A 21459-nucleotide genomic window follows, 5' to 3' on the forward strand; every position below is an offset into this window, starting at 1 on the left:
TGCTTTCCAGCTCGAGGAAGTCCTGTCATGGCTCGGTCCTTGCATCGAAATTCTTCCATTCTGCTTGATCTGGTGGTCGACCCAGAACTGTTCGAAATCTTGCCTTGTCCTCTACTCTCCTCCTGGCTTGCTTTGAATGAGAATTATCGTTCATGTGCCGATCACATGCAATTATCAGACCGGTGAAAGAAAGCCAGTCTCGACAGTGGCGCTACCTACGAGCTTGACGGTGTGTACGGAGCCGGCCAAGATAAGCATGCGTTCGTGCCGCTATCCTGCGATCTGCGCGAATGGTTCAGTAGCCGATTTTTTCGCTTGCCGGACTGGCCAGCTGACGGAGTATTCACGTACGAGAGTTCTGATAGAGCCGAGCTAGGCTCGAATCGGGAGTGCGGCTCAGAAGAGGCGCAAGTCCCCGCTTTCGCGGCTTCATGAGTGCTGGTCGCATGCGCGTCAGACGCTTGTCAGACGCCTGCAAACGGGACAACCGTAGAAGGTCTGTGAGCGGGTAATTCCACTCAAACTTGATGGTGAGTGGCCTCGGTATTGAAGTTCTTGAAGTCAGCTCTCAGCATGGAGTGAAAGCATAGCATTGACGGCGACCGCTGCTGATCCATAACCGTAGCAAACCTACATGCATAGATCACAATGTCTTTGCCGCCACCTAGCCATCTTGAGACGAGCTGGTTCCGCCCAGCTGCCAACGATTCCGCATCGCAGCAATACCTCATCACAGTGAAAGCCACCGAGGACGGCCACCGCAGCTTCCGAAATAAGGTGAAGCAGATGCTAGGAGGCACACTCCCGAAACATCGTGTCACGACCAAAGACGAACTGCTCGACCAGCTTCATCTGCTGACTCCAGAAGAGCTCAGCGATATCGCACACGGCGGGATGCGATCCGCAGAACAGCAGAAGCAAGCGTACACGGACGATCGAAAACATGGTCCGAAGAAAGTGGGTGCAGCGGCCCAACGCTTCTTCAAGAGCTTCGCCGACTTCATCGAAGCGTACAGCGGCGTGGCACACCTAGTCCGAAGCGCAGGAGCTCCGTACGGCGAAGCTGCATTTGAGACCCTTTCTCTCCTTCTCATCGTCGTCGACAACAAGGCGACCAACGACATCATAATCAGCGATCTGATGCAGGAATTGGCCACGGCGTTTCCCAGACTGGATGTCTTGATGGACGTGTACCCTTCTCCGAATCTCCGGAAATGCGTCGCGACGGTCTACGTCAGCGTGATCAAATTTGCACGGGAGGCGACGGAGTACTTTGCGAGTTTCGGCAACCGGCTGTTCGGCGCATTCGCCAAACCTCCCGCGATCGGACTCGAAGCCATCGCCCGCGCGATTCAAGACGAGCTGGCGGAAGTCAACAGCGAAGCCATGATCCAGCTACACGCCCGTAACAAGAAGATCCTCCAGCAGGTTGAGGCGTTGGAAGAGCAGAACTTGAGTCTGTCAAACAGCGTCAACAGTCTGCGAGCATCGTCTGAGCGGGTGGAGGATGGCAACGTCCGACTGGAAGCGCAGAATGCGACGCTGCGGCAGGCGTTGAGGTCGATGACGCTCAAGGCTGATATGCAAGCTGAAGCTGATCAACATGACCGGCTGGAAGACATGGCGAATGCGCTCGGATTGGAAGGCCAGCCGGATAAGTGGCCGGAGACTGATCCGGATGGTGTCTTCGAGAGTCTGATGCAAGTGTTCCCTGGATGCTCAGGGCTGCCGTCCAATGTCGGCGCAAGGCACCACGCCGCTCATTTCCAACACATGACGGCTCAAAGATTCTTCGCCGACGAGAGTGTCAAGGCTTGGCAAAGCTCTGCCGAGTCGACGCTTCTCTTCCTCAATGGAAGGACCGACTGGGAGGGAAGGATGATTCTTCAACAATCTTGTTCCTGGATCTCTCCTGGTGCTGTGTTCACGGCGAGGCACGTCTCGAATACTGTACCGATGACAGTCGGCGGGAAAATCTGCTCGGACGACTTTTGCATGTTCTACGGGTGCCATCCAAAGCCTTTCACCGCAGGAATTGCTGACCACGACATCTTGAAGGTGTTTGGCGTCCTCGCGTGGAGCATCTGCAAGTGGCGCCCGGCCCAACTCCTCACCGAGGAGACTCTTACTCAAGCCCGTCAATCGGCTGGAAGTGCACACTCGTATAGATCCAAACGAGACGGAATAAAGATCCTGACCAGCTTCATAGTGCAACTTCTCGCAAGCACTGGACTCGATGCGTCCATCACGCTCTGGTTGATACTTGATCGCCCTGACGTTTGCGACGTGAACCTATGCCATACCATGACCCAGCTTGTCCGCCTGCTCGATGTTCGTTCACCCGGCCCTCGGGTAAAGATTTTGGTTGTATCGGACTTGGCCTATCCTGGTGTGAGGTGGGACCACAGCGACGTCGACGCCAAATTGTCGAGGAGGATCCTTATACAGGAGTGGAATCAGCGGCGTACGACAGCCGCAGAACGAAGCCTGGAGAGCAGATCAGAGGTAGAAGAAGATCTCATAGCTGGCGCTGACAGAGCATAGTGCTTCAGAGCGTGATGTTTCTTTGCTGAGGTCCTCGCCTCTTTCACTTCTTGAGCATATTTGCGAGCGGTCGAAGTTGAGGACCAGGATTCCATCTCTGAAGTCAGTCTTTGCCATCGCTCCTCTATGGGGCTTTTTGTCGACTGCGTCGCAAGTGGATATGGAGATGGTAACGTGAGCTCTGAAAAAGTTGTTTGCTTGCTGATCGATCGAGTCCAGAGCTTGCTAAACCAGAGAATGCGCAGGATATGCCGAAGGGTTCTCTGTGCGCCAAAACGATCCTTATGATCGTGTCAGTCAAGATTGCGTAGCAGCGTGTCTGTCACGGGGCAGCAGTGACTTTCCGCGGCTCCGTGAGTCCACACCTCCATGCTGAGCCTCGCAACAAATGGAATGACTGATGCCAAGACGGTGAATGGATGTGACACAAGTTGATGCCCGACTCCATCATGAAATTACTCCTCTCAAGTCGGCGGCAACCCCTCTCTACATATCGGACATTGCAATCGATACTTCATCCAGCCCTCCAAACACGCCGTGTGGAAGATATGCCTGCACGGCGTCACCATGTATATTCTCCTCGCCAGAATGCCACCACCCAAACTCGCATCCTTCGCCGCGCCCGCTTCCACGACCGGAACTTCCAGATCCTGCATGCAAATGGCACAGTCGAAAATGCGCTTCCCTTTTTCCTTGTTGGCTTCTTTGGCGGCGAGGGAGTTGCTGCGGGTGAGGGGAATTCTGTCGTCGGTGGGTGACGATGGTGTCGAAGCGGCTGCTGCCGCGGCTTGGGAGAAACCGATGGGCATGGTGGCGCCTTCTTCGTCTTCGCGGAGGATAGGGTGATAGTCGTATGCGAGAGGTGCCCAGTCTTTGTGGAGGAGGAACCAGCGAGGACCGACGATTTCCTGGGAGGCAAGGACAAGGACTTGTAGCCAGACCCAGATGGCAAGCAGGGCGAGACTGTAGTAATCGGTGTCGGTGAATAGGACGTTGTGTTTGTAGCCGTAGAAGTAGGCGAATGGAGTCAGACGGAGGAGACTTTGACCCAGGACGAATTCCCAGTTCAAAGCGTGGCGGCAATTGCGCTTGACATTGCGGGTGATTTGAGGGATCCAGAAGCTCATGTAGATCATGCCGAGAAAGGCAAAGTAAATTCTGCGGGCGATGGACGGCCAAGACGTGCCGGCGTTGAGGCTGAGGAAGAGGGTAAAGAGGAGGAGCAGGTAGAAGCGAATGTAGAGCGAGGAGAAGGTTGGCATCCTGGCTGCGACTTGCGCGTCGGTGATCTCTGTTGTTGTCTCGAATGGAGTGATGGGTTCTAGACCGGCTTGGTCGGATGGCATGAATACTGGTGTCGCTCCCGTGTCGACTAGTGGAGGTCTTGGTGCAGTGACTGGTAGTGGCAGGGATCCTGGAATATTTGGCGTGTCAGAGGCAGCGTCTGGCTGTGGGACCTCAGTGTCTTGATTGTTCGAAGCGGCGGTGGCTCGAGGTGTTGCTGCAAGCCTCTCGGCACGGATTCTCTGAAGCGCAGCATTGAAAATGGCGTCTCGTCGTCGATCTTCTTCAACTTCTGCTCGTGCTATTCTCTCACGCTCCGGAGCTTGCACTTGCCAGAGGTCCAGAAGAAATCTCATGCCGAAGAATGAAACCGAAATGAAGGCAAGAAAGCCGGTAGCTACCAGATTCAGCCACACTCCAGATATGAACAAGCTGAGTGTGAGAAACGCCATTGTAATAAAGCCGTCTCCTAGCGCCAGCATCGCAATAGAGTAGAAGCTGATTCTGCTCCTTGTAGAAGGTGTATTGGCCTCACGCATTTGTCGCATGAGCAGAAAAAGTTGAGTCGCAAGCGAGAATGCGTAAATTATCAAGTGATGTCGGCTGTGGAGGTACTGAACCTCTTCCTTCGGCCCAGAGATATGGTTGCCGTCTTGAGCAAAGTTGTCAGGCGGACCTTGCGATTCTAGCACATATCCGCAGTCTGGCGAGAATGCGAGCATAGAAAGCCGAATGTCAGGAGCATTGGGCACAAAAGCTCCAGTGGGAAATCGTAGTTCTCGCTCGAGGAACGACATCCATGAAGAAGAGGTCTTCCGATCTGTCACCGGAGCCATCTGCTGGAGGTACACGATCAACTCACAGTCAGGAGTCTGGAATGGCGTTTCTTGACCGCCTTCATTCCTCGATGTCCAAGGGTTTCGTGAGTTCGTGTACCCATCAATCTGTCTCTGTATGCTTCTTGAGATGGTCTCATTCAGTGCTTTTCTCGAGCTCTCAAACGTGCGCAACGATAAGGCAAGATGAGGCAACGTGAATATGCCCGCAAATTTATCGCTCGTTGTGGTCAAGATAGCTTGCCCAATGTCTTTGAAGTACAAGCCTCGTACTTTTAGCTCCCACGAACCATCTCCATTCGGGTCGGTGAGCTTAACCTCAGCAGTCATCTCAGCGGTGATATTACTTCCGTCTGATAACGAGGTGCCCAGAATCTCCTTCTCGCTGATCCAAATGGACACATCTCCAGCATCTCCAGTGATGTTGCGATCGAAATTCCTAGCCGGACCCGGCTTTCCGAAAGGCGTCAAAGGAGCATACTGCGTCAAGTTGAGCTTGGGCAGAGCAACATCCTGTTGTAGCTTGGATCGCTTCCATTTTCCATGCGTGAACCCGGTCACGTTGCCGTACAGTGGCGTCTCTCGGCTTGACATCTCGGTCTCTTCCTCGAGAGCACGCGTTCCCCAATCACCCAAAGCATACTGGAGTTGTTCTCGGGCCCTCGCTTTTATCTTCGGTACCGCATACCAAGCATATCCTCTTTCAGCCTCGAGTCCCGTGACATTAAGCACATGGCTACCATCTCCAAATTGCGGATTCCATGTCGAGTTCTGCAGCCTCGACAAGGAAAGCTCCTCTCTCGCGATCACATCATCGATTGATGGAAGGGCTTGAAGTTCGGCGGGACTCCTCTGGGGTTCAGGCTGTAGGAAGAGCCATGCGAGGATGAGCAAAGGCACCAGAGCGCCACGACGATCGGCCATTCATATCTCCTCGGCCTGATACAGAAGTCGGAATTGTGATATGTCGAGAGCAGCGTGGAGTGATCGGACGTCATGTAAGGACAGACGGCATGCAGGGCTGGAAGCTAAAATCGAAGCTCGGGCCGGATTAGCTCCGAGAAACGGAGGCAGCGATAACGAATGGTGGGGTAGAGCACCTCTGCCTGCCTTGGGCTTGAAGCACACCGAGCACTTCATCTCCATGGATGCGAGCTGAGCTGTCTTCCATTAGACGCGCACCAAGTGAAGTGACAAGAAAGAGTCACGTTACATGAAGCTGTGAGCTGTGAGCTGTGAGCTCTTTTGTCTCCAGCTGTACGGCATCTCTCGCACGGCACGGTCACTTGTAGACACCTTCCCTTTCCTTCCTTCCACTTCACCACACAATCGGGAAGTCACCTCTGCCAGCGTTTGACTCACCTCACCTCACCTCACCGAACTCCTCACTGCTACAGCCTTCTAGGGTAAGCGAAGAACCCCTCCCAATCAGGCACCACCTGCACCGAGCAAACGCGAACATCCACCAGATCCCGACTCTCCGCCGACCACATCTCCTTCTCCTGTCTTATCTGTGAGACACAGCACCTAGCTTTGCCGCACTGCAACATACCATGGAGCGTCCTTCGCCCATCACCGGCGACAGCGACATCATTCACTCAACTTCATCATCCCGTGACCCGCTGACCGACCATCTACCGCAGCCTGCCCATGCTGTTCCCAGTCCATCACTCTCGACCAGTCAGATTGACCTCAGCTTTCCCATCTTGGACAACGACGGCTCCATCTCCGACCTCACAGACGTCTCTTCCAATCCGTCTCACCACTACCCAGCGTCTCAGCACCACCCAGCCTCTCCCACACCACCTGCCGCTCTTAGTTCTCTCGGAGCTAGAGCTAGGATGGACAATCTAAGTGAATCCGGAGCGTCGTTCGCCGACTCCCAATATGACATGCTCGACGACATGTCCGAGATCTCCACGGACGATCACGACACGGCCAGCATTGCCTCCTACGATGATCAGACCGGGCAGCTCACTCCAGAGCAGACCGCTAGCGACTTTGAAGGCGAAGAGGACAAGATCGAGGACATAACACTGTCTCCAAATGTTGCTGTCAAGAGCAAGAGTCGCGATACCTCACATCACCTGCGGCAGACGCAGGCGGAGAACGATCTGATCGACAGCTACATGTCGGACGATCTCGAGACGCCGCGCCAGTCGACCGTGGGACACATGGCACCGAAAAAGGCGGCGAAGCACATTCCGTTCTTTTCGGACTTATCCACACCACAAGCAATCAGAGACTCCATCTGCGCAAAGATTGCTTCCTGCATCGAGCCCTCCAAGTTCGACAATTCGGCGACGTCTGACGTGGTTCAATTTCCGGCGAAGAACTCGGCCAAGCTCGACGGATACACCCTACTCACGCGGCTGACATGTATCCTGATCACACTTGTTGCATTCTCTCAATTCATTGCTCCAATGATGGCGGACCCCAGCCAACAGCTTGTCGTCCGCCGCGAAGCGCTTGCAACAGTCCTTGAGCAGGTCACGGCTTCTACCAACGCCACAAAGGACTACAACATCGAGCATCTCTTGCCGCTGCCGTCAGCAAATTGCACCACCAATCTTTTCACCGAGCTGCTTCCGATGGGTCCACCCTGCAAGCCATCATCTCGATTCCAGGTCGACTCTGCCCACAGCTTCATCATCTCCATGCAGCCGGTTCCCAGTGCTTTGCAGACGACATTGACCCACGTTTCTCGGAGTGATGGACGTGAGCTAGCTTTCAACCAGACCAAGCTCATCAACGGCGTTTATCACGTCACATTCGACGAAGACGAAGCGCATGGTATCATCACAGTCAACATGGTGACCAGGCATCCGCGCAACAACTTCACTGCCGTCCACAACTTCGGCAACCCAATGCTGCACTTGAAGACCTACGAAAAGGCCACGACCGATGTGAGCAAAGTCGTCACTAAAGAGGTGGCAGTTATCAAACACGCAGCGAGCACATTCTCAGGCAAGCTGCAGTCCGAACTTGGAGCAACCGTGCAAACCATCACCAAGGAGCTTGCGACAATGCGGAACGACCTCATTCGAATGCCTCAAGATGTCAAGGCAAAGGTGAAGAACACTACTAGATATCTCATGCGATGCACGGGAGCTCGAATTGCCCTCGCTCGGGACAATCTAGGACTGATCAAAGCCGGTCTCCGCCGGCACTACGGAAAGAAGACTTTGCCTGCCCCGAAGCCCAAGACTTCCATGCTCACCGACCTCTCGACTACCGTCAAAGGCGCCGGTGATCAACTTCGGCGCGACTTCGATCGCAGCAAGAAATTTTTGGCTACCACCGAGGACGCTGCTTCAAAGGCTCTGCGGCAAGCAAAGCTTGAGGTAGCCAAGGCCATGAAGCAACACAACAAAGCAGTCGAATCGTTCAAGCAGTACATGAAGAAGACGAAGACCGATGGCCAGACCCATGAGCGCAAGGATTTGAAGAAGGTGATGAAGGAGACCGAACGTGCGCTGAAGAAGGCTCAGCTGGAGCAGCGAAGACTTGATGCGCGGCTTTGAGCTGAATGGCATCGGTTCCACGGGTAAGCGATGTGCACACGGCTCCTTGTTTCCTTCTCGGTACACGATGATACGAAGCACGGCATGATTAGGGGTGTTCTCGGATGGGTTGCTCAAGAGGGACTACGGCGGCATGTGATCAGCGGGAAGAAGGCGTTCATGGTCTCTGTTTGACATCACTGCTTTTTGAAGTATGGGATAGGATCTGGGCTGAGATATGAGCTGTGCAACAACGGCGTCGATCAAGGTAGATACCACGTTTCAACAGTTCAGGCTAGAAGCAGCCTTTCCAATCTGGAATTCAAACGCATTTCAAAAAATTGCTCTTAGAGCCACATCTTCGCTTCGTTGATGGTCATCCCACAGTAGGTGTCCTCATTAGGCAGTCGCATACGATGCTCTGACTTCGCTGGACCATGAGCAGCTGTATTCGGTCCATCTATCCCCTCCTCAGGTCGTGCATTTGAGGAAGTCGTTTACTGGCCTTTGTTGATGAAAGCTTTGTACCCCTTCATGCTGGCTACTCTCGGCTTGTGTTCATCAGATGCACCACTCCACTGAGTACTGTCACTACAGCCCACAACGGTATGCGCTGAATCGCCATTGATGTGAAAACAGTAGCTATGAAGCGGCGCCCCAATGTGACTACTCAAGAGAGGCAGCCGTAACGAGGGCGCATCCTCGCACTGAGTATATTTCTTGGCTTCTCCTGAGAGATGATCCTACTTGCTCCATCTTGCATGGCGATTTGACTGAGGCAGCAGGCTGAGTGGAAGGAGGAGGATCAGCTTTCTCGGGTGAAGTTCGTGGGATATGCATACACTGATATTAGATTACGTGGTTGCTATGGGACTGCGGTAGACGTCAAGTTTTTCGTACTTGTGGTGGGATCAGAGGTTTCTGGGATGGATGCTTCTCAGATCTCTTGTCCAAGATTGCGAGGACGAACCAGCGTCATCGGAATTTGGAGCAATGATAGTGGATGAGAGACTCTCGAGTCTACCGCATTCTGAAAGTGTCCTGCCGCGGCCTTTGTGGAAAAGGGGCAGAAGCTTCTTGCTTGTTTCAGGGGCTTTCAGGCTATTGTCGTCGGGTTTCTTAAAGCACCATGAACGAACGTTTTCATGTGCCTATTGACATACCCTGAGCGAGTCGAACTTCTGTCCTGCTTCAAGTGCATGTCTGTAATGCAAAGATGGGTCCATAGCATGGTCTGCAAGGCCTTGGTCGGATCTCTCCCATGTCAGGCTGTTCACGGCTTGCTCGTTGTTTGTGCGTATGTCAGTCGACCAATTTGCCTGCTCTGTCGTGCTTGTACCGTTCTCATATTCCAGAATCTCCGAACAGGGACCGAGCAGATGAATCTGACCCAACGATGGGTGGCCGTCAATTTCCTGTCCTATAGCACAGTAAACTTCGCGGAAGAACGTCTGCACCTCGTATGAATCGAACCAAGAGACTCCTGTATCGACCTCACTCTGATAGTGTATCTTGCTCTCTAGCAGTGCGGTCGTAACGACAATTTTGGAGGCACGTTTTCCCTACTTACCGTGAAGTCCTGAATGTCACCAGAGCGATCTGTTTCATCTTCGGTCGAGCTTGACCATTACTGCCCTCCAGAGCAGCGGGAACGATTTTTGTGATTCTGTTCAGCATGGAAGAATGTCACGCTCACCCAGAAGAGCATCTTCCCGCGCTACGACCAATAGTCTTCGTTGCTTCACTCAGGGGCAATCATTTTCTGCTCGTATATGATCATACCCCGGATCAAACCTGGACTCTTCGATCGAGTCGATCTGCAGGACAATTTAGCGGCCTGGAGTGCCCTCCTGCTGACAGAGAACTCTGGATACGATGAAGCTGTGAGCAAATGCATAGTACGTACATGGATTGCCGAAGCCGAGAAGGGGACGGGTTGGGTGTTTTGGGATCGATACAACGTCAGTGTCCTTCGATGAGAGTTTCCTGGCATTGAGGCAGGTGGACACCTCTCCGCCGGACCCTAGGGTGCTGTTCACCTGTAGCTGACTCCCCCAAAGCGTCGCCAAACAAGCCTGATGCTGCGCCCAAGGCCGACTAGCAAAGCCAGAACAGGGACACAGCAAGAATCCCACTCCTCCCACGAAGTTCCAGAATCGTTTCCACCAGTGCTGCTGTGTCTCGATTGCAGGTTGGATACTGTTGCTTGTGAATAGGATGAAAAAGAAATGAACAGGACTCTTCTCTCTCGCTCTCCGTATCGAGATTGCAATTTGTGCGCTTAACTTTCCTTGACTTGCTTGCTCCGTTCTGAGTGCACCGTCGTCTAATGTCGTTCTTCACAAGGAGAAAATGAGCAGGTTGAAATACCCAACATAAGGTGGTCCTCATATCTCTGTTCCATAGCAAACTTGGCGGACAGATTTCGAAGTCTAACAATGTTTCACGGAGAGACTCTCAGGCCGACCGTAGTTCGAGAGTGCTGTGTCTCCCTTGAGCGGCGCGGTCTTTGACATTGATGCTGGAGTCACGTTCAACTTTCCTGGATACTTTCTTTTTGGATGGATCCCTTCCTCTCTTCGCCGACAGTGAACCCTGCCTTTGCAATGAAGTTGGGAGTAGCTATTGCTCACTTTCAGCAAAGGAAGAATGCATGGTCGATTTGTGAATCGAAGTTCTGATGCACGACAACCAAACCTTCGTTGCTTCACTCAGGCCGCACGCCTCTCTGTCCAGCTGTAGGTATGTATTGCGTCAACATTCAGTCCGGCCATGGGGTGATGCACTGATCTTAGCAGAAAAGTAGTACTTCGAATGAGTGAAGTGCTCTTTATCTATAGCGACCGAGAGAAGCGCTTTGAGCTCGTCAAAATTCAGGGGTATGTCATCTATGTACATCGAATCTATCCCGCCTTTGCAGACTCGACCAGCCGAAAGTTTGATAGCTCTCGGAATGAATAAGGGATTTTGTAGGTATGGCCATTTCTGTAGTGCATCGGTTGTTCTGCTTGGAAAATTGTCAGGGAGGCTTTACTCGAATGGACAATCAAGCGGACTTGAAAATGTCTCCCTTGTGCTCATCACCCTGAAAGAAACACTGCAACGAAACGGTCGACCGCCCTTATTTTCTCCTCAGTCTGGTTGCATTAGCTTGGTTGAACGAAACATGGTATTTGAGTAGAAAACTAGCTCTCGGACTGTGCTACCTGCCTGGAGATAGAGATAAGCTGTCTCGTATATGGACTCCCGACACAGCTCAGATATAAGCAAACGCATAGTATATACAAGCATCGTGAAAATACAGTATCGAAAACTGGCCGCAAAACGCTCTCCGCCGAGCTCTGGTCTTGTTCGTATGAGGTCGAGCTGATGAGCTTAGAATGTGTGCTACAGATCGAGGGCGACCAGCAGCGTATTGTGAAGATATCTCGTGCTCACACCGCAGGAAAGGTACATCTCACCGTCTTCATCTTCGGCTTTGACTCGGTAACGCAGTAGTCTCCTGAAAGAGTGTACGAGTACGGCTTATAGCCCTTGTCGCCCGTATTGAAGTCGAAAGCTTTCCAGGGCTTATTGGCATCGCTAGGGTTCCCGTACGTAAACTCGAAGTCCGTACAATCAGTTTTCTTGACTCTGAGCTCTTGAAGTAGGGTGTTGCTGACGGGCAACGTGAATTCGTCATTGGCTTTCATGCCTTCTGTGTTTTTCTTTGCAAGCTCGACCTGATTGCCGTTCTCGTAATAGTAGACTCGAGTAAGGACATCGTTCCAGTTATCTCCAGTGATTTTGAGGCTAATATGCAGTTGTCGAATGTCGGCAGACTCACCAGCCATCCTGTAGGTGTTGTGTAGAGCATTGTCGTAAGGCTTGCCTCTGGTTTTGCCGTCGTTATTGGGAAATTTGCCCGCCCCCTTGTCGAGTCGTATATTGGTCGCGTACATTTGTAGACCGTCATTGCTACAGTCTGGATTTGGTTCGCAGTACTTCAGAGTCCTGTGATATTTAGTAAGAACATGCAACATGTAGATCGATCGTTCGCCATCATATGCTTACTCGCGAAGAGCGTCATCAGCTTCGTTGTCTTTGATGAAGCTGCCCATGTAGGGCACTACTTCATACGTATCATCCTCCACGAAGGGCGAGGAGCCTGCTACTCCTCTTTCTCCTGACAATATTCCTGTAGGTTTCTTGGCGCTCCACTTTCCGGCGCCCTCCCGGCATTGTTTGATATCATTGCCTGCATCGCTATTGTCGCGGCCAGGGATACACCTCAGAGAGATTTGTATCTTGGGAGCAGCGGAATTGGGGGCCTCCCTCTTTTGGGACACCATAGGCCACTCATCGCATTGCAGATTGAGGGCTTTGCTTTGGCTTCTTGGATCCCAGAATTTTTGTGCAAATGGCCCTGCGTTGCAGGGCGTGCCTGGCTTCACTGAGACTCCGGCCTCGATCCGGGTCAAGCTCTTAAGACCTGGCTCTCTGTAGAGTGGGGGACGGCCTCCATGAATGCAGTTCTGGTAGTAACATATGTTTTGGCATGACTGAGGTCTGTATTTACAGTCCACCTTGCACTTCCCCCGGTACTGAGGGTCCTGCTTTCTTTTGACGAATGCATCGGCTCGATGGACAAGCGTCTGGTCTCCAGTGGTCCCATACGGGAGATAGATGTCGACCCGGGGCAGTGTCCCATCTCTCTCATCGGTGTTGCTTGTGTCTGGAACAGCATGACCACTGAGTGTGGAGGCCTGTCCTTGCGGAGCATCAGGGACATACGTGTGTCCAGTGTCAGAAAGGTTGTTTGATGCTGGTCCCTGTGGTGTTGAAACGAAAAGCGTTTTGGTCGACTGTTGCCCGGATGTGACCGCTTTCAATTCCATGACATGGAGAGTGGCAGCCAAGGCCATGATGGTGATGAGAGCAAGATACATGATCGTGAGGGTTTGACTGTTCCGGATGATGTGGTAGCGCTCAAAGTAGTGTTGTTGTCGATCTTGTGGACTTGTGGTTGTTGTTGTTCAATGCCAGGACGTCGACGCGGGACGTCGTAAAAAGCTCTGTGTCTGTGCTTTGCCATATCATATGACTGCCGGATCAGCTGCTAGTTCTGATGAGTATTGCTGTCAGTACTGCTTGACATCCAATTTCAGGGCTCTATCACATGAAAGTCTCTCTAGCGTGATTCCGGCGGACTCAGCCGTAAGCCGTAGAATCATGATTGGCCGTAAGCTGATGCCTTTCGGGATTCCCGGGTCTGATCGCGGCCTAAACAGCAGTTTAGGTTACTACCTCAATTCTCATTTTCTCAAAACCTCGTTTTATCGATATTGCGCTTAGTAAGCGCTAAACGCTCGCAACGTCTACCTCTCTTGCTCGCAACATCGTTCTTCTTCTTTTTAACACCCTTAACACCCTCTTACTATGCTACGCGCCGCCCTTAACATCGACTACCTTCGAACCGAGATCGAGCTCCTTCTTAGGGTCTCCGAATGGACCTACGACGACGTCGTTTAATAGCTAAGGGAAGAGCAGCAAGTGGCTATTAAGCCTCGAACGTTTAGACGGATACTAGCTCGGTAGCAGCTGTCTACGCATCCGAGGATCTATTAAGATAAGGACTATTAGGCACTGCTGTATGCAAGGATTAAGGAGCTCTTCTAGAAGTAGGACACAAAGGACGAGTTGCTGTTAAGATGCCTAAAGAAGGACGGCTTCGAGATCAGCCTATAGCAATTAGTAGATATCCGGAAGAAGCTAGGCTTGTATCGAAGGATCCTAAGAGATAGCTAGCCTGAACACGATAAGGTTATACGGATAGTGTTAGAGGGGACGATTGCAGGTAGTGCATTAGATAACTATGGATACAAACGATTAGCAAGGCACCTGCGCAAGGAATACAACATCATTAGAAGGTCTGTATACACGCTCGTAGGCTGGCTGCGTCCGCTCGCAGGCTGGCTGCGTCCGCTCGCAGGCTGGCTGCGTCCGCTCGCAGGCTGGCTGCGTCCGCTCGCAGGCTTAATTCGTCCGCTCGCAGGCTTGATTCGTCCGCTCGTAAACTCCAGTTTACGCTGCTTCCCTTGCTCGTAAACTCCTTTGCCTGGCTCGTACGCTAACGCCTGTCTGCTCGTAGGGATCGCATAGCCGACATCTCGTATTCCCTTAATCCTACAGGTCGTAATGCTCGCCGCCGCCGGAAGGGTAGTTATAAGGATGTTAAGCGTAGTCGTCCAAAGGCTAAGGGTCCTAATTATATATAGTCGGTAGATGCCTACTACAAGTTCGAGATCTTCGGCATCTGCTTTTACGCCTATATCGATATATACACACGGAAGATTATATGGATTTACGTAGGCACTATAGCCAAGACGGTCTTCTCGGTCTCTAAGCAGTATTTAGATATAGTCCGAGAACTTGGCTTTACGCTAAAGGTAGGCTCGCAACCGGTTGTGCTGTGCTCGCAGCTCTGCAGCTCTGCTAACTCTATTTACACACAGATTATGCAGGCGGATTACGGCGTAGAGACTCCTTTAATAGCTAATATACACCTCTTCTGCCGTGAACTTTAGGAGGGTTAGAGCATTAAGTTCCGCGATGGCTTCTAGTACACAACGAGCAAGGGCAATTAAACAATAGAGCGCTTCTGGGGTCTTAGTGCAGCTGCAGGGTAGAATCGATAGCGTGATTTCTTTAACCGGCTTCGCGATAAAGGCCTCTACAGCGAGGATAGCAGGGCTGACCGTGTAGCGTTCCTTACAGTCTACGTTCTAATCCTCTGGTTTACGGTCGAGCTGTTTATTAACAGCCACAACAACTACGCTATTCGAAAGCAGCCTAAAGTCGAAGGGCACTTGCCTAGTATTCCTGCTTACAACTACGACTATCCTCCTAATAGCGTGGAGGATCGCGGAATATACCTTAACGCAGAGCATCCGCGTATCTAGCGGATAGCGGATCAGCATGCTTAATTCGGTTAGTATCCCCTACGCACGAGCAGCTCGCGAGCGGTTGCGAGCGGTTGTAAGACGACTAGGGTTGTAGAGCGGTGTAGGGTTGTAAGCTTGCAGGCCAGCTTCTTAGCCTGCTAGCGTTGCGAGCGTTCTACGAGTGGTAGCGAGCGCTAACTATTAACAGATCTTCTTGCATACCTTCCCCCGCCGACTCTGTAGTAGGCTTCCGATATCCTAGTAGCTAGTGGCTATCCGGCGACGCTCGATAGTCGCGAGCTGGACGCTAACAATAATAAGATCTATGTGGATGCATATCTCTACCTCCGCGATGCTGCCGCTCGTTACCTTGCGGCCGGCAACGAGCTCGCGGAGTTTTAGACCCCTCCGAAGGGCGCTGAGTTACAGCCGCGTAACTGCACAAGGGACTTCTTCCGCGCTAATAGCTTTGCATTCGATTGAACGATATATAAGGCTATGCCCTCCTGCCCTCCTAGCCTTCCTCTTCCTCCTGCTTACCTCCGTTCCTTGTATACAGCCGTCTTATGGCTACCTCTTAGTTCTGCCGCAACCCTGCGGCACTACCCTACACCTCTTATGCTAATCTCGGCGATGAGAACTGTGGTTTCTGCGGCTGCCCTCCACCCTCGCGAGCAGCTCCGGCGAGCAACGACGACGAGCCTGCGAGCGACCACGAGCGCTAGCCTACCCCTCCTAGCTCCGGTGCTCGCGAGGGCATGTACATTCCGCAGAGCCGTGCGAACACTAAGATGAAGAAGGCGGCCAAGACGAAGGCCCGTGAGTCACCTAACGCTGCCGCTAACTTATTAAAGGAGGCTAAGAAGGCTAAGCGTTTAAGGGAGCTGTTAGCTAATAACAAGAGTGCGAGGGGCGGTGCCTAGGACAATAAGGACAAGCTACTACTGCTGTTTACTGCTAAGTGCTTCCTTTACACCGTTACCCTTACAGATCCGGAGCCTGTAGATAGTAAGGACGCCGACGATAATACGACGCCGGTATACTCCGACAAACGCAATAAGATCTTATAGCAAGCTTAGGGCGTTGTTGCCGAGATAGACACTATTCTTAAGGCCGCTAAGAAACATAACCGTAGAAGGCTCTTCTTAGAGTATCTGCTAAACGAGAGCGTAGCTGCGAAGCAGCGGCGAGACAAGAAGCCCTACTACGACATCTATTTAACAAGGGAGTATAGCAGGAATTAGCCTATTAAGCTCGGCGCTAACAACGTAGCTGCTGCGAATACTACGATTAGGATGATATAGCTGTTTAATCTAAGGACAACCGGCAGGGCTCCCTCGGCGACTGTTCGGATTACTTACGTTATCTACTCTAGCGGCTGGAAGAATTACGACGATGGCTGGGTATATATGAACCTAAAACGCTCCGTAAAGAAGAACGGCGAGCCTACATTCCAGTATATAATTAGTTACGACGTACAGACCGATAGCACTATCCTACACCCTAACGGGCGTGTATTTAAGGACAAGGACGGCGTCATTTACTATCCGTTTATATAGACTAACAGCTACACTAGCGTCGACGGTAGGGAGATCCCTATAGGCAAGAGTTACCTGCTCGCAAGCTAGCTCGCACTAGAGGCTCGCTACCTTGCAATGGCCACAGTAGGTCTGTCCGGTAGTAACAGCAAGACGCTCGCAGGTCCGTCCGGCAGTAACAGCAAGACGCTCGCAGGCTAGTCCGTAGCGCTCGCAAGCCGTTCGCGTTCCGCTCGCACTGCCCTTAGCTCCTCGTAGCAGGACTCCAGCCCTCAGCCTTAGCAACGCTCTAGCTCCAAACGCCCTGCTAGCCGCGACCTTTAATTATCGCCGGTAAGCTAGCCTAACGACTGCATTCTGCTCGACCCTAACACGGACAGCTTGGACGATATAGCAAGGGCTAAGGAAGCTACCGCGAACCGAGCTAAGGAGAACAGTGCATCTTCGACGATTACCTCCGCAGCAGCTAGTGCGCTAGCGCCAGCGCTAGCGATCCGTTCGGACTCGACGGTGCCCTCTTCGTTAGCGACAACAACGATGACAACGCCTTAGTTAAAGTCGAAGGCGAAGGAGCCTAGCAGTGCTGCCACCAGTAGTGCCACCACTGCTGCCACTACTGCTGCTACTACTGCTGCTACTACTGCCGCTACTACTGTTAATTAAGGGGGTTTGGAGATGCTGGAGGAGGTCGCCGAGCCGGTCGTTCAGCAGCAGAAGATGAAGAAGAAGAAGAAGGTTAACGAGCCGGTGGCTGTTAGCACTAGACGGAGCGAGCAGACTATTAAGCTTACCGAGAAGGGCAGGGCTAACCAGAAGGACTGATATACACGAATCTAATGAATACACGCTACCGACGACTTGCTCGTTGCGTGCTCGCGGACTAAACGGACTGGCTCGCAGCTGGAAGGAGCAATAAACGTGTATCTCATATCTTAATAGCTTAATATCTCAATTCTCTTCCTTAAAAACGGCTCGCGGCGTGCTCGCAGGCCAAAACGGCTGGCTCGTAAGCGTGAAAACGAGGGATTTAAGGAGATATATAGCAACTAACGCATTCATTTGGGTATTAACATGTAGGCTCGTAAGGCTCGCGGAGAGCTCGCAGGCTAAATCGATCTATCTATTAATCTATTACGCCTAGTCTGCCGAACTTCTCGTTGACAGCACGCTAATACTGCAACACCGACTGCTTAATCTTAGCAATGGCAGCCTTTGACTTGCTCCGCACGTTATTAACCTCGTCTATAATCTCCTTAATTAGCTCCTCCTTTAGCTAACCTTTCATGCCCTTCAAACCGCTAATCTTATGCTTTAAACCGCTAATCTTACGCTTTAAATCCGACACCTCCGACTCTAACGCAGCGATCTTGTCCTGCGCCTTATTTATCTTACCTCGCATGCTGCTAACAGCCTCCTTTAATACAGACTTCTTTTCTACCGGCTCCTCCTTAATCTTTACCTGCTCTCTAGCAAAACACGGAGGCTTGCCCTTGCAGTAGCAGTAAGCGCAGGCAGCGAGAGTCTTAAAAGTCTTGCAGTCGAGTCCGCGATCCTCGCACTAGCCGCACTTGGTAACCGCCGGAATGCCTGTTATTTATTATTAGCCTGCGAGCCTTACTAAGAGCCGTGCGAGCTACATTACCTTCGTCCGTCTCTATAACTCTACGTGCATAATTGTATCTTATGAGCATCTGACGTCCGCTCTTCTTAGTGTTTTTATTGCTGCTCTATGCTCTAACGAGGGCATCGTTCTATTAGAGGTCGGAGATGTACCAGAAGTCTTTAGAGGTAGCCGTAGTAGGCTTGTCGTAGACGAGAAGGTCGGCAGGCAGCTAAGGAGCAGGAGCGATAGCTGTAGTAGATGTGGTCGCTAGCTTATCGTCGTTGTCGTCGGAGAGAGAGAGTCCGCGTAGGCGATTAGGGTCGCGAGCCTTACCAAGTTCCGTATTAAGTGGGATCCAACTAGCCATTTTCACGTGCGCGCGAGGGTACGATATTGCGAGCGGTGTGTATTGTGTAACGAGCGAGCTGCGAGCGCGCGCGGTGGAGTGGTAGAAGTAGTAGTGTTAATAAGAGGTTTGAGAGTCGAAGAAAATGACACTTATCTGACCAAACGGCGTATTAGCGCGCACTTATATGTGATTGTTGATAATTAGAGTAACTGGCGCAGCTGTATAGCGACAATGTAAGCAATTGGCGACAATAGTAACAGTGGTGGTGGTAGTAGTTGTTATTATAAGAAGTGAAAATTGAGGTAGTGACCTAAACTGCTGTTTAGGCCGCGATCGTCTCCCGCATGCTGTTCCGCTAGGCCGCATTTTCCAAACCAAATCTTCACTTGACCATCGACCATCATCTTTCGCCAACAGCAGAAGCCACGGTTCACGAACACCGATTCGAGTCAGCATCGCGAGGAACAATACCAGTATGCCATCCGCGACGGATGAGTCGTTTTTCGATGGAGGCTGGCAAGACGACGATGAAAGAATAGATCTCTACGCTCTGTTCGTACTGGACGATGTTCCCGTGGCCGTAAGCTTCGCGCTCGAGACGTAGATGCCGTCAAAAGTTGATCACGCGAACATAGGCAATCGAGGAGGTTATCCGACGGAATTTAGAGGACTCCAACGACTCGAACCTCTGGCTGGCGGACGATTACAACAATTTGCCAGACCTGCCAGACTTCGAGCTGAATTTGGGAACATTAGGAGCCACAGAGGCCCCACTCGACCCAAATTGGCAGTCTCCGTTCGGAGGCAAGACCTTGCAGGACGCGGCTCGTTACTTGCGAAGCGTTCCCAAGCCAAGGAAGCCGCTGTGCAAGACTTACTTCGTCGTTCTGGACGGAACGTTTTACCAGAAACATGATCAGGTCTTCGTGTGCAAAGTTTTGGAGAGCGGTGAGGTGCAATCGGTTCCTTGCGAGGCAGCACGTGTCTCAGTCTACTTGGGCGGCCACGATCGTTCCTATTGGGACCAGGACTTGGACAACTGGGAAGACGAAGGACTTGCGGTGATGAGCAATGACTGAGTGACTTGAGCTTCACCACAAATCTGTGAGTCTGCTCGTGATAGCGGCTGAGCTGATCACGAGCACTTCGCGACTGGCCGTCAGCGGCGAGGCACAGCCTCTTCCAACTTTGCTTTCATGATTGAATTTAGTTTCTCGCCTCAACTTCATCTTGTTGCTCGTCTGGCTCACCGAACAAACTCACCATGGTGCTCAAGTCTCTACTCATGAGCGCATTGCTCATCGTGCCAACGCACGCACAGTCATCTTCACTACACAACTCAAGCATCCCAACAGCGCCGCGCAGCGAGACTTCACCCTCTCTGCCAATCACGTCATCCGGCCTGGAACAAACAGGTACTACCAAAGCCGTCACACTGGAGCCTCCGAAGACATCCTGCCCAGCGGGAACCACGACTGTCAAGAGCTGCTGGGTATGCTGCGAAGTATCCGCCACACCATCAATCTGTCATACTACCAGCTGTACTATCATCAGCACCGGATGTGATCTTGAATCAAGCACAACAACCAGCGTCACGTCATCCTCTGCGCTCGAATGCCCATTTAGACTGGCTACACCATACAATGGACAAGCAAGCCAGGACAAGTTCGGTATAGCAGCGCCATCTTGGTTCAATCTGCCCCTGGCGGTTCAGCCGGAATTCCTCACAAACGCCACCACATCAAGTACATCGTCTTCGAAAACTTCAATGACCACGACCACAAGTACTCTGGTGGCCCCTGCGACGACAGTCTTATTCGTGTCACGTTCACTCACTCGAGGAAAGCCTCCTGGCTCGACGTGTGCGAGCAGCACAACGTTTCCAGTCTGCTCGGACATCAGCGCTTCGCAAGTCTGCACTCCAACAACGCGCTGTGCCTCCTGGAAAGCTACTACCACGGCCTCATCAACCTCAGATGTACCCACCTCAACATCTACAGCTCCCGTTGTCTTCACAACAACACTTCCCGAATTCAAGGGCGGAAACGACTTGGGCAATGTCATACGGAAGTGCCACGACGTCTCGAGATTTCCCGGACACGGCGATCTTTCGGGGAGAGCCCAAAGAATCTTTGCCGTCGACACCTGCGAAGAGGGTCGCAAGGTTGAACTTTCATCTAAAGGTGAGCGGATTGCCGAGCGAAAGTTCAACCAAGAGAGTTTTGTCAACTACGACTTCTACATCCACTGGATACCAGGCTGCAGACTGAAGAACGCGGACGGCAAACTAGTCGACAGGCAGAAAGTCGACTTCAAAACGACTAGTGACAACAAAGATCCGAGCACGGTGCACAATTCGGCTTGCATGGCGTACTTTGTCAGCACGTACAAGCAATGCAACAACGAGGGCGTAGGAGGTAGCATAGAGGCAGGATGTCTGAAGTACACTTTCACCGGAGGTAGATTCGAGGTGCTGATAGATTACTGGAATACAGTGGTGCCGGTTTGAGGTGGCCTTTCTGGGAAATGAAGTCCAAAGGGGAGACACGGAAGTCCCAGCAGGCGATCGTCGAGCTTGGATTTTGCCCTCGACAATGAATTACCAAGATCACATCTTAGCTGAATAGAATCAAAGGTGATGCGCACCATCACGTTCACCACCTCTCCCATCTTCCTAGCGACTGAGCGAGTCATCACATCTCCACCGGTCCCTCGTCTCGAGGCCACTACTTCTTCTTGCAGACTGGCGCCTTGTCGACCAACTTGTATGGTCCTTTGGTCTTGGCCTCCTTCTGGCATTTCTTGTTCTTGGGGCCGCACTGCGCCATGCATTGGAAGGAGTAGCTCTTGGTGCCCGGCTTGCCGAAGAAGCAGCCAGA

At 52.0% G+C, this 21459-nt stretch overlaps 6 protein-coding genes across 6 annotated transcripts; 3 read left to right on the forward strand and 3 right to left on the reverse strand.

The window, feature by feature from the left end:
- Window positions 1-648: 648 nt before the first annotated feature.
- Window positions 649-2056, forward strand: MYCGRDRAFT_90527 (uncharacterized protein; the record flags this gene model as incomplete). The annotated part of the gene is made up of 2 exons (XM_003854771.1): window positions 649-1737; window positions 1964-2056. The coding sequence occupies 2 exons, from the start codon at window positions 649-651 to the stop codon at window positions 2054-2056; spliced, it is 1182 nt and encodes a 393-aa protein (XP_003854819.1).
- A 952-nt stretch (window positions 2057-3008) lies between these two features.
- MYCGRDRAFT_67987 (uncharacterized protein) lies at window positions 3009-5588 on the reverse strand (the record flags this gene model as incomplete). Its single annotated transcript, XM_003855653.1, has 2 exons — window positions 3009-3992; window positions 4119-5588. The coding sequence occupies 2 exons, from the start codon at window positions 5586-5588 to the stop codon at window positions 3009-3011; spliced, it is 2454 nt and encodes an 817-aa protein (XP_003855701.1).
- A 429-nt stretch (window positions 5589-6017) lies between these two features.
- On the forward strand, window positions 6018-8188 carry MYCGRDRAFT_107923 (uncharacterized protein; the record flags this gene model as incomplete). Its single annotated transcript, XM_003854772.1, has 1 exon — window positions 6018-8188. One exon carries the CDS (start codon window positions 6218-6220, stop codon window positions 8186-8188), a length of 1971 nt encoding a protein of 656 aa, XP_003854820.1.
- An 828-nt stretch (window positions 8189-9016) lies between these two features.
- Window positions 9017-10160, reverse strand: MYCGRDRAFT_90530 (uncharacterized protein; the record flags this gene model as incomplete). The annotated part of the gene is made up of 5 exons (XM_003855652.1): window positions 9017-9040; window positions 9331-9582; window positions 9738-9746; window positions 9864-9884; window positions 10074-10160. 5 exons carry the CDS (start codon window positions 10158-10160, stop codon window positions 9017-9019), a joined length of 393 nt encoding a protein of 130 aa, XP_003855700.1.
- Window positions 10161-11352: 1192 nt separating this feature from the next.
- Window positions 11353-12267, reverse strand: MYCGRDRAFT_90531 (uncharacterized protein; the record flags this gene model as incomplete). The annotated part of the gene is made up of 3 exons (XM_003855651.1): window positions 11353-11373; window positions 11629-12160; window positions 12221-12267. The coding sequence occupies 3 exons, from the start codon at window positions 12265-12267 to the stop codon at window positions 11353-11355; spliced, it is 600 nt and encodes a 199-aa protein (XP_003855699.1).
- A 7577-nt stretch (window positions 12268-19844) lies between these two features.
- On the forward strand, window positions 19845-21089 carry MYCGRDRAFT_90532 (uncharacterized protein; the record flags this gene model as incomplete). The annotated part of the gene is made up of 3 exons (XM_003854773.1): window positions 19845-20072; window positions 20207-20492; window positions 20581-21089. The coding sequence occupies 3 exons, from the start codon at window positions 19845-19847 to the stop codon at window positions 21087-21089; spliced, it is 1023 nt and encodes a 340-aa protein (XP_003854821.1).
- Between the last annotated feature and the right edge of the window lie 370 nt (window positions 21090-21459).

The sequence above is a fragment of the Zymoseptoria tritici genome, chromosome 2 (genome assembly GCF_000219625.1).
Source record: "Zymoseptoria tritici IPO323 chromosome 2, whole genome shotgun sequence".
NCBI classification, from domain to species: Eukaryota; Fungi; Ascomycota; class Dothideomycetes; order Mycosphaerellales; family Mycosphaerellaceae; genus Zymoseptoria; species Zymoseptoria tritici.